The 13200-nt window shown below is 40.6% G+C and overlaps 1 protein-coding gene across 6 annotated transcripts in view; it reads left to right on the forward strand.

Annotated features, from left to right (window-relative positions):
• The window catches only part of ltbp1 (latent transforming growth factor beta binding protein 1), a 127545-nt gene that overhangs the window by 32355 nt on the left and 81990 nt on the right, over positions 1-13200 (forward strand). For all 6 annotated transcript variants that reach the window (XM_040037152.1, XM_040037153.1, XM_040037154.1 and 3 more), the window contains exon 3: positions 9240-9391. In XM_040037152.1, coding sequence (XP_039893086.1) covers positions 9240-9391 — 152 coding nt within the window. The remainder of the gene's footprint in view (positions 1-9239; positions 9392-13200) is intronic.

Below are 13200 nucleotides of genomic sequence, written 5' to 3' on the forward strand. Positions count from 1 at the left end.
TGCTGCAAAAACCCACAGAGCCCAGCAGCCAGCAACAAATTCTGGATCCTTTGCTTTTAGTTAGCATTAGCAGCACATTCTGCGTTGGATGTGAAAGGACTTTTATGCTGCGCACTGTGACTCACAGCAATGGTCCCGGGTCAGCCCTGACTTTGTGTTAAAATAATCCTAAAGTAATAAGTAGTAATAAGTATTTCTAACCACTGATATAGCACAACTTTATCCTTTCAACAGCTGCTGAAAGTTAGGGGACCTAGCTTCTATCGGGTATTTATATAGAGATCCTCTAGCTTCAAACTGTATTACCCTTCAATGACCTGCAGTTCAAAAAAAGCGCCCCTCCGACAGCCAAACCCATCTGTTCTCTGATTGGATTGTTATATTTGTGATTGACATGACATTGACCAATCAGATGAAAGGGAGAGAAATAGGGTCAAAATTCGTACTTGTAACTTGCAGGGTTTTTTTTTTGGCTAAGTCCACACACAACTCTTTTTCACACACACAAATCTTTTTTACACACACACAAATCTTTTTTACACACACAGTGCTTTTCTTGGCTCCAGATTTGAAAGGTTACATGTTTTTATAGGTTTCATTTAGGGGAGTGAGCAGTAAACAAAGTCAAATATGCTCCCCTTACCTGTCTCAATTTAGATTACAACACCTGTCACCTCCATAACAAACTAGTTGCTGGTCAGTTTATATAAACAAGCATGCACAAAAGCTTTTTTACATACGCCATCGTGTCCACTGTGAGTACACAGACACAAATTTATCTTAACAGATAATTGTAACCCTTCAACCACAAAATGTTTTCATGACTGCATCGTACAAGCAAACATTTCATACAATGAGGTGTGAAAAGTTACAGTACAGTTCTGCATTAGCCTGCTGCATAATCTGAACAGAAGAGCTATTTAAGACTTTACAGGGTCATAGCTGAGCTATGTACAAGGCTATCACTTTCTGTTTATTTATACTGTGGCAGGAGGCCTATCATATGAAAGGGATGAAAATATGTCTGGTTGACAAATGGCTCTCCCTCCATGTTATCATCTTCTTTCTGTGGCCATGCACTCTCCTTGTATCCCTCATTTTCCAGTCCCGGAGAAGGACATATCATTTTCCATTAGTGTTAAATCTTCTGCACATACAGTATAATGTGCTGTGTGTACTGTATTAATGACATTTTCTTTGAAAGCCACCAACAGGAGTTATCCAAAACTTTGTATAATTACTAATAATATTACATATTTTAATTTATAAGAATTATTTTATTTTTAATTGCTTTTTTGATGAGTTTTGTTTTTGTTCAAATGCAATTTAATTTCTGCAAAACCTTTCATTTATCCGTTATTGCTTAATATTCTGTACTATTTTTTATGTTATTTTTACATTTTGCTCTGTGTCATTATTATTGCTATCTTAGATCGATCGACTGCCTGGCAACCTTCAGTTGCTACATAAAAATGTGTATTACCCGACCACTCAGCGAGTGGTTCTTGGAAGCTGCTTGCTCTGACTGGGTGAAACAGTCACAGAGAGAGTGCTGCACAAAGTAAAAGTTGTTCCCCACCACTAAACCCAACATTAGATGGATGAATGTTATTCAATTTGTTTCACAGTTTGAAAAAATATAATTACAGCAACAAATCCAACACGTTCCCATGCCAAAAAGTAACATTCCGACGCTATGTAACAAATCGTCGGTATGTTACACGTTTGGAAACATGAGAACTGTTTGGATCTACACATGTAAATTTATCTTGCTTTCTCATCATGAATCGCTTTGGAAAAAACTATCTGATATGGTTAAGGTTGTGGTTAAGGTTAGGGCTGGAATACATGGCTGGAACGTGTGTTACTGCCAGGAGCATCATTCTATTGATTCCATCCACAATCTGGAGCATAGCATAGGAAAGGTTACCTTTTGCGTTACTATGAGACATATCGGGACGTGACAAATCGTTGGTATGTTAAGTGTTGGGAATGAGGATGCTCTGACAAATCACTTACAGATCTCATGTCTGGTCCATCAGAATAAAGACAGACAGTTGGTATCGTAAGCCCCGCCCTCTGTTCAAAAATGGTCGCTCACAGTGGAAATAAATGGCTTCTTTCACTCCTCTTTCAAACCAACTGTCTTCTCTGTCCAAAATATGAACACTGGCATTCTCGAAAGAGTGATCTTTGTCCTTTAGATGCAGATGGACCGCCGAGTCTTGTCCTGTCGAGGTGGCTTTCTATGTTGTGCCATGTGTTTATGAAGTGGCTGTCTGGTCTCTCCAATGTAGAGGTCTGAGCATTCCTTGCTACACTGTACAGCATACACTACGTTGTTAAGTTTGTGTTTAGGAGCTTTGTCCTTGGAATGAACCATTTTTTGTCTGAGTGTGTGGCTGGGTCTGGAGTACACTGGGATGTTGTGCTTGGAGAAGAGTTTCTGTGATAAACCTGTCACATAGGGGATGACAATATTGTTGCGTTTGCCTTTCTGGCCCTTCCTAGTTGGTGTCTGATCTTCTTTTCTGTGCATCTTTGTTGATTTGATGGAAGTCCATGTTTTAAGAGCTTCCTTTACATGTGAGTGTTCCCTCTTTTCCCCCTCAGGCTTAGAGGGAACATTTTCTGCCCGGTGTTGTAGGGTCCTGATTACTCCATGTTTGTGTTCCAGAGGGTGGTGGTCCCTGTGTGTGTGAGGCTTCCGGTAAACTTCAATGTTTAGGTTCCATTCTCTTGAATACGCATGGCACAGTCCAGGAATGGCAAACTGTTATCCTTTGTGTCTTCCCTGGTGAACTTTATGTTTTTATCCATAGAGTTGATGTGAGCAGTGTAGGCTTCTACTTCTTGGGTTTTGATTTTGACCCAAGTGTCATCAACATGTGGCTAGGTACTGTCCCTTTAAAAGAGCAAAGAGCGTGTCTTTCCACCTCCTCCATGTAAAGGTTGGCTACAGTAGTTGATGGTAGCCCACACACACGGACCAGTACCTCCAGAAGAGTACTAATCTTAATGGTTGTACGGGCAACTTGAAAGACTTCTAGAGATAAAACATCTGATTACTTTACAAAATTAAGTCAAAACTCCAGACTTCATGGCATTTCAAACATGACTAAAAAAAATGCTGATGCACTCAGCCAGTTTAAGCCAACGCTTGATGTGGAAGTGTGTGAGATGATTTTCTGGACAGGGGCAGTTTCTTGTGACTTGGTTGCGGCAAGAATGCATGTGGAAAAGAAATAATCATTATTCCTCTTTTTATATGTTGTTAACACCAGAAAGTCCTCATGTTCAAATCTGCAGCCTTCCAATCTGTCTTTTTTGAGATCTCAAACATTGATCTCTGTAACAACGTTGAGCTAAGCTGCTAATCTTCCCAAATGTCGGACTAAAAGATGGCAATTAAGAGCACATGTCCCATTTGTCTGAATGTAGCTCAGGCATTTATTTGTTTCATTAAGCAGTAAACATGGTTGACGGCGTGAAGTTTGGTCAATTGAGAAGATAAAGAATGGGAAGTACAGTGTATCAGCCTGGAGTACACGAGCATTCACACCATTGTTTTTAATAATAAAGGATGTAGAGGATGCCTAGTGCCTCTGATCACTGACAGCTGACCAAACAATGATCAGTGCCCTAAGCTATATTCATACCGACTTTATTTTTACCATAGTTCTGTGCCAGCATTTGGGAGCTCCAATAGATGTACTATTTTTATGTGCTGAAGGAATACACAAACACTACAATCACAGTGTGTCAAGACAGCCAGCTTATATCCAGTCTAATAAATGTTAAATTTAGTATTCAAATACTAAGGGCTAATATTGATATGAATTACAGTGTAAAACGACCCAATGTTCAAGACAGTATCCTTAATTCAAATGATTAAATTTAACATAAAATGTACCTCTTCTCAGTTACTGCTTAAAGACAGGCAGATTGACCTGCTGTTTCAGTTCATGGTTATGTAGATGGAAAGCAGCTGCTGTGTATACCAGTTGCAGCAGATGGCTGCCCCTCCCTGAGCCTGGTTCAGCCGGAGGTTTTTTTCCTATTAAAACGGAGTGTTTCCTTCCCACTGTTGCCAAAGTGCTTGTCCACAAGGGGTCATATGATTGTTGGGTTTTTATTTTTTATTTTAGTATTATTGTAGGGTCTACCTTACAATATAAAGCACCTTGAGGCGATTGTTGTTGTGATTTGGCACTGTATAAATAAAATTGAATTGAATTGAATTATATGTTAGCTGTTAGAAGTAGTTATAGTACAGAATATTATACAGTTTGGGCCATTTATATGGCTACACCGTGATAAAATGGGAATGGTTGGTGATATTAAAGTCCTGTTTGTGGCACATTAGTATATGTGAGGGGGCAAACTCCTCAAGATGGGTGGTGACCATGGTGGCCATTTAGAAGTCGGCCATCTTGGATACAACTTTTTTTTTTTTTCAATAGGAAGAGGGCCATGTGACACATCAAACTTATTGGTAATGTCACAAGAAAAACAATGGTGTGCTTGGTTTCAACGTTACTCTATTCTTTCATGAGTTATTTACACGTTTCTGACCACTCATGAAATGTGTTCAATGTGCTGCCCATTGTGTTGGATTGTCAATGCAACCCTCTTCTCCCACTCTTCACACACTGATAGCAACACCGCAGGAGAAATGCCAGCACAGGCATCCAGTATCTGTAGTTTCAGGTGCTGCACATCTCGTATCTTCACACCATAGACAATTGCCTTCAGATGACCCCAAAGATAAAAGTCTAAGGGGGTCAGATCGGGAGACCTTGGGGGCCATTCAACTGGCCCACGATGACCAATCCACTTTCCAGGAAACTGTTCATCTAGGAATGCTCGGACCTGGCACTCATAATGTGGTGGTGCACCATCTTGCTGGAAAAACTCAGGGAACGTGCCAGCTTCAGTGCATAAAGAGGGGAACACATCATCATGTAGCGATTTCAAATATCTCCAAAAGTTGAATCTGTTCATCTGGACGTAGCGTTTTTGTGGGAGAAACGTTTCGTCACTCATCCAAGTGACTTCTTCAGTCTCAGCTGACTGCAGGTTTCCCCAATCTTATAAACAGTACATTTGCATAATGACTGAAACCAGCCCACTGAAGGAACAATGGACTGGGAGGTGTGTTTGCTTTTGGAACTGTGTCTTCATTCCACCTACTTCACATACAAGGGTCAGTTCTACAGGCAGAAACATGGGTGTGCCATGGGCTCCCAAGTGTCACCCATCGTGGCCAATTTGTACATGGAAGAAGTGGAAAGGAGGACTTTGCTATCCTACCCTGGAACACCACCAAGCCATTGGTTCAGATATGTGGATGACACCTGGGTGAAAATCAAATCTCAGGATGTACTACATTTCATGGATCACATTAACTCGGTGGACCGACACATCAAATTCACCAGGGAGGATATGAAAAGTGGCAGGTTAGCCTTCTTAGACTGTGAGATTTCCATCAGTAATGGGGGACATCTAAAAGCTGACGTGTACCGTAGACCTACACATACGGATCAGTATCTAAGGTTTGACTCTCATCATCCACTGGAGCACAAACTGGGTGTCATCAGGACGCTACAACACAGAGCGAACACCATCCCCACTGACACAGCAGCCAGGGAGGCAGAAGAACTGCACATCAAGAAGGCCCTGAGTAAATGTGGTTATCCCAGGTGGACTTTTGTCAAAACTGGAAAGGCACCTAAAGAAAGCTCCAGCCGATCCAGGAGAGAAGGACAACCGCTGCCCAAGCGAAAACCTGTAGTGATCCCATATGTGTCAGGAGTATCGGAGCAGTTGAGACGCATTTTTCTAAACACCGGGTCTCTGTGGCTTTTAAACCCCAAAACACGCTGCGCCAAAAATTGGTCCACCCCAAGGATCGGGTCCCTCGACACAAACAGAGTAACATAGTGTACGCTGTTAAGTGCCAGGAGGATTGCCAGGATTTATACATCGGGGAAACCAAACAACCTCTGGCGAAGCGGATGGCACAACACAGAAGAGCTACCTCGTCAGGCCAGTCTATTTACACCTACAGGCCAGTGGACACTCTTTCAATGATGAGGATGTAACATCCTGGACAGGGAGGAACGCTGGTTTGAGCGCGGAGTCAAGGAGGCCATTTACGTGAAAAGGGAAAGACCATCTCTGAATTGAGGAGGGGGCTTAAGGGTACATCTTTCACCATCTTACAATGCTATGATTGCAGCCATTCCCCAACTCTGTGAATGGTACTCATGGCCATTGATCAGTGGTCTTTGATCAGTGGGTTTTGGTCAGTGGTTGTTGATCAAAGGTCATGAGAATTTGCATAATTAAGATTAAGGAACTGACCTCCCAGCCCATTGTTCCTTCAGTGGGCTGGGTTCAGTCATTATGCAAATGTACTGTTTATAAGATTGGGGAAACCTGCAGTCAGCTGAGACTGGAGAAGTCACTTGAATGAGTGACGAAACGTTTCTCCCACAAAAACACTACGTCCAGATGAACAGATTCAACTTTTGGAGATTTACTTTCCTGGATGATTGAGAATGCATCAAAATTTCAAATATCCAGTGGCCTTGAGGTTTCCATTGATGAAGAATGGACCCAATATCGTTGTACCCCATATACCACACCAAACCATCCCTTTTGTTGTTCCAACAGTCTTGGAGGGATCCATCCAATGTGGGTTAGTGTCGGACCAATAGCGGTGGTTTTGTTTGTTAACTTCACCATTCACATAAAAGTTTGCCTCATCACTGAACAAAATCTTCTGCGTGAACTGAGGGTCCTGTTCCAATTTTTGTTTTGCCCATTCTGCAAATTCTGTGCACCGATCTGGGTCATCCTCGTTGAGATGCTGCAGTAGCTGGAGTTTGTAAGGGTGCCATTTGTGAGTAGCTAATATCTGCCTAAGGGATGGTCGACTAATGCCAGTCTCCAGCGGCATGCGGTGAGTGCTGCACTGTGGGCTCTTGCTGAATGAAGCTAGGACAGCCACTGATGTTTCTTCATTAGTGACAGTTTTCTTGCGTCCACATTTTGGCAAATCCAGCACTGAACCAGTTTCCCGAAACTTAGCAAGCAGTTTGCTAACTGTAGCATGGGAGATGGGTGGTCTCGTAGGGTGTCTTGCATTGAAATCTTCTGCAATGACCCGGTTACTGCGTTCACCAGATATCAACACAATTTCGATCTGCTCCTCACGTGTTAACCTCTTCGACATGTCAATGGCTGTGAACAAAGAGAAACTTATAAATAACTCATGAAAGAATAAAGTTATGTTGAAACCAAACACACCATTGTTTTTCTTGTGACATTACCAATAAGTTTGATGTGTCACATGGCCCTCTTCCTATTGAAAAAACAAAAGTTGTATCCAAGATGGCCGACTTCAAAATGGCCACCATGGTCACCACCCGTCTTGAGGAGTTTGCCCCCTCACATATACTAATGTGCCACAAACAGGGCTTTAATATCACTAATATCACCCTGTACTTTAGCACCAATAGGTGCATTTAGTGTTTTGTGATGTATTATTTTTTTACTTGAACTTGCTTACAGTGCCCTTACAATACTGTTTCATGGCAGGATCCCAGAGCTGTACAATAGACTGAATGCTGGGTGATCCCAGACACTAAATCGCTTTAGGTTCCAGTCTGTCTCATTCATTTACAATATGTTGTCTGGAAAGTAAATAATATTCCAAAAATATTCTGAAGATTCTAGCTTGCATCACAATTTACTTTGATTTTTTGGCCACTAATCAGCCACCCTCAGCGATAACCTGCAGTTAAGTCAACAAATCTGTGAATCCGGTTTACTGGAATGAATCGGATGCTTGGTAGCTGGGGATCGATCCACCAGGGCCTCTGCTCTGGGTGAGAAGTATAGCATAGTATAAAATAGCACTTTTAGAATTGTTTTTGTTGCAGTTGTATTTTGTTAATATAAAAAACTGTGAAATCTTACTTTCAAGGTGAAAAAATTGTAAATAGTCAGTATCTCACACCATAGTATTAGGACATGTTCATAATCATCTGCAGAAAACCTCTGTTCCTGTATGTTTTTCAACTTTTTCAGCTGGAATCATATATGACAGTTAGTCAGTGTGGTGAGAGTTTGATCCATCTCTATTTTATTATTATTAAGTACAAGGCTTAAAAAGAGTTCACCATACCACAGGGCCCTGAGATTTAAAGTATAAAGTATACATTATTTATGGAGCTGTAAAAGAGGAAAAGATTAGTGCATGTCTGCTTGCATTGCTTTGGCTTAACATTTGATAAATGTCTTGGTGACTCCCTGACACAGAGGGGGAAGAGCTGATCCACTCAGAGATACTAACTAGAAGAAAATTTAACTTGATGATGGTGCTTTACGAACAGTCGGAGTGTCATCTCAGTTGATCCTGTAGAAAACGTGTTAACCAAAATTAACTGCAATCAGTACTTAAATTGTAGGGATATTTCCCATAACCAGTAATTGCACTTAATAGTGCAGTCAGAGTATCATAATAGTCCTAAGGGTTCAACTCCTGGGGAAAATTGTTTCATTTGTCAGTAAAATCAAGTTGACTGCCCTGTACTTAAGAGGACACATCCTCGGGACCTATTCTCTGCAGCGTCGACCTGTCCATTGAGCAGAATTAAAAAAGCTTTAGTCTCAGTGGTTTGAGGACAAGGCTGATGAAAAGGGAAAGGGTAGTAAGTGGAAGCGATGGGGGATGATGCTGTTCTGGAGGAACTCAAAGAATTTGTCATGAGAGAGATGCTCTTAAATATTATCACCTCCTAAAACCAAAGTGATAATTTCAGGAAGTGGTAAGAAGATTTCTTTTTACAAAGAAGCAGAAGATTTTAGTGTTGGGAAAAGATCACATTTTCCAAAGGGTCAATGCACAGTGAATCACAGAGGGCAGAGAGATGAGGCTGCAGTGCTCTCTATGGGCCAAAACCTTCAGACACTGGTGGCAGCATCCCAGTCCCTTTTGTGACAGCAGCTGGTTTCTGTGAGCTGTCACAGGAAATCGCTTACTGTGAACACAGATTTAAAGTGTTGGGGCATTTTCCTGTTAACTACAAAGTGCTATGAGCATGATTAAAACTGACTTGTTCACATATAAAATTGATATTGATCCAAAAGACATGAAAGTGTCATTTTTAGTGTATGCATGTCTTTGTAATGTGTTTTTTGTATTTGATTGTGCTCTGCTTTTCCTTCAGAATTCGACCTGTGCCAGTTCACCCTGGTCAGAGCCAGCAGTATATTATAAAGCCCAAATACTACCAAAGGCACACCACTCACACACAGACTCACATCCAGACCCAGCCTGAAAGGCCTATCCCCCTAACAGTGGGACACAACCCTATCCACGGTGAGTAAGTCTTAAAAATCATCTTTTCATGCATCTTCTCTCTGTCTTAATGAGTGTTTTACTGTGGTACAGAGTGTGTTTTTTAGTCGGTGAGAGTGTTGATTTCTGAAACCCTTAATTTATAGTGACTTAACTATACTTGAGCAGCATAATCCACAAAGATGAGTAGCATGTTTGTATTATTGCAGTGCAATGGCACGTTAACTAGCTGACCTTAATTCAGTGCGATGTTAAGGTAAATTGTTTTTTCCTGCTGTGACAACTTGATGTGTATCTGCAAGTTGCTTTGTAATTCACCTCCAGCAACTTATTTCATGGTGTATCTGACTATTAATACTGCTTTGTTCTACCCTCCACATCTTGTGCCTCCTATGTATATTTATAGAGGTCTCCAAACAGAGCTGTGCTACCAATAGTGACATAATAGCCTTCCTTTGGCTACTTTCAGTTAGTGTGATTTTTTTTCCTTCTTATCTGAAAAAGTGAAGGGAAGTGTAAGAATATTTACTACATTACCCACAATCATGAATGAATATACATAAGACATTTCAAACGTAACATGAATGATGTCTGTGTCCGTTTTCTAAATTAAACTGCTTAATGGGAGAACTACTGAGAATCCTGTTGATACATTGTTACAAAGTTACCACTTAATAATAATTAAGTAATTTTTATGCACATACACGCACAGAAACCATCACATTGGGTCTGACACTGCGAGGATGTGGAGAGAATGTGCAGCTTGCAGTTCGGCAGCAAAAGGATTTGTTCAAATTGCAGCTCCAGCGGTAAATGGCATAAAGACTTAAGCATCGCTTGCTGCTCTGGGCTGTCGAAAATGAATTATTAGTCTCATTTTCTGTGGGCAATTTCAGACAAAGGCAGGGAGTATAAGAGTTCGAATTGGAGAATGGAATGAAATAACTGTGTCATTTGGGGAGAACCAGTCAGTTTGCTGAAACAACAAGTGCCTCTGTAGATTTGAGTGGAAGGAAGCTGCCTACAGCTGAGTCTATCTGCTACCTATCCTCCTTTCAACTTTCTTGCCTGACAAATTATCCCCACTGTACAGTTTAAAGTGGACGCCAGCGTGCCAAACATCTAATATACTGTATTTCCTCACTTAGCCCGTGAGTTCATAACAATCTGATGGTGCAAAAATCGTAAACGGTTATGATTTAATGTATTGTAATATTTTATACAAGGCATAATATTGAGATCGTCATGTGTATCTATATTGTTTGCTGTCATCTGTAAACTGTATGGGTGCACAAACGGCACAACAGCTTAGTAAAGCTTCAGCATTTCACTAAAAACTGAAACACAAACTTCTTGGATGGTTTGTGCTGCTCAGCAGACCTTATTATTTGTCAGATTATTTATTATGAAACAGCACAAACACAATAGAAAGGTCCAGCTACTTCCACATGCCGTTTATCCTTAATGAAATTCAAGTGAGTGAGTTATAAAAACATTCAACTCACTTTGTAAATGTGTTAATTTCATTGCTGAAGTCTGGCTTTTCAGCATGGGAGTCTGTGACAAAGTGGCTAGGACTGAATTCATGTACCATTTGTCACTTGTATATATTGTTATTTTGTCTTCTGTTATCTTCTAGTCAATCATAATGCTTTAGTGTAGACACAGCACATGTAACCTTGGCTCTGCATACTATCCCGGGTCTGTTTAGGATAGCATTGGTTACATTCATTACATCTGTGCAAATGTTCTTAAAGCTAAATGCCACTTAATTATTAGTTGATTTGAATCTTTCATTTGTTTATGTAGTTTGGTTGTACGTACCATTGTGTGTTCCTTTGTGCAGGTCTTATGTGTAAAACTGGTATATGGGAAAGGCCGCCCCGTTACTTCCTGTTTATATAGGATATGATGCATTGATCATGTCAGTTGAGTGTAACCAAATGAAGGGGTGTTTCTTTTGTGTCAAATTGTTAATTTCCTTTAAAATAACCTCATGAGTCGGATTTTGTGACGAGATTGACTTTTCAATCCGTTTAGTTGGGTGAATGAGTTTAAGTGGAAGAATGATCTTATTCCTGTTTCTTTGTCTAGACTGTGTTATTTAGTGTACCCTGTTTTCTCAACGGTAGAGATTAATGAGTTTCAGCTGTGGGTAAAATTCTGTATAAAGCAGGTGAGATTTTGACTGTGAGGGTCTTATGTTTTGCGAAACAATTGTTGAAAGGTGACGCCAGAAAATAAAGAACACTTAAAAGAAACTTGAACAGTCTGCAGATGCTGTCTTCCTATCACTTTCCTTGCTGCTTATGTTCTGCTACCTCACAGTGTCTATCAGGACTTAGAGGAACAGCAGTTTCACTTCAGCTTCATTATTATTATTATTATTATTATTAAAACTGACCTAAACAAAATCCAACGAGGAGAATAAACACAATGTATTTCTATGTCATAAAGTAATAAACCATGTACTGTCTCTGGATAAACCGTGAAGTAGTTGGTAAACTTGGAAACAATCGTGCAATACCTTCGTGACATTTGCTTTTTTTATTTCTGAACTTCCCAAACCATTCAGAGAGGGAAAAAAAATCCTTTTTTTGGACCAACTTTGGCTGGCAGACTAATACATCTGACAGATCAACGAGCCATAATTCAGCAGCTCGTGGTTGGTTATTGTGGCTTGTCATAAATTCAAGGCTGGACTCCAACATCAGACTCACTGGGATGTATCTATGAATAAGCCAATATTTTTCAAAGGATCCTTAGACGGCACGAGTGGTTGTGCCTCTGGCCGCAGCCGGTCGGACTGACTTGAGGTTATTAATGGGGAAGTCAGCAGACAGAGCAGTGTTGATGCTTGGCTTTGCAGCATTGCAGACTTGAGCAGACCTATGCATGGCCACAATGACCCAGACCCGGTTTCAAAATAATTTCCTCAGCTCATTTGAATTTCAGCTAGCAGTTTCTAAATGCCAGAAAATGTGTCAGACATAAAAACCAGTGAAGGAAAAGGGGCACGGACGCATATGAGAGGACAGAGGGCAGTGACCGCAATTTCCAGACATTTCTTTGCAGTGCATTTCTGGGAGAGAGTTTTTCTTTAAAACTTGGCTTCTAAATAAATATTTGGCAAAACCAAGTGTTATTTCAAGTGCCGTTCGTTGCCTGTTCATCTGCTGAATGAGATGTAAGAGGGCTTATAATAGAGCCAACATGTGCCTGCTGCTGGTTTCACAAATACCATACTTAAACGAGTTGCTAAAATAACAAAAATAGCACAGAATAGATTCTCACATCATTTTTATAATTACAATCTAGAATGTAATGACCTTCTATAAATTACACTCCAGGCCTGTGTCGGTTGTCTACATAGTGTCAGATATCTCCCACACGGTACAACCACAAAGTTATAGTCTCCACATAGATGTGAGTGTCTACTTCAAAGTAGACCGAGAGTATCTGAAGTAAATTGTGTGTTTGGACTATGTTTGATAGCATTTTGCAACTGAATATAGCATCAAATCCATTTACAATCATAAATTTTACAAATCCCTTGTGGGATGAAATTTGCTCCAACACGAGGTTTAGAGTCGTCTCATTCATCTCTCACAGTGTTATCTGGATAGCAGATCTCTGTGTGTCCATGGGCTCCATGCTTATCCGGTTTAAGCCTCCTCAAGTCCAGACCGGTGTGGTAATGTACCTGGACCCGAATAACGCTTTAGCTGGAGTAATGTGGCATTACTGTTCATATAAATCATTAGAACCCTAAACTGATCAGGGGTCAGATAACTGCTACAGAATCGAGGTGTGTCTTCTATTTGATTGTA

Source organism: Simochromis diagramma, unplaced genomic scaffold (genome assembly GCF_900408965.1).
Source record: "Simochromis diagramma unplaced genomic scaffold, fSimDia1.1 OVJJ01000197.1, whole genome shotgun sequence".
NCBI lineage: Eukaryota > Metazoa > Chordata > Actinopteri > Cichliformes > Cichlidae > Simochromis > Simochromis diagramma.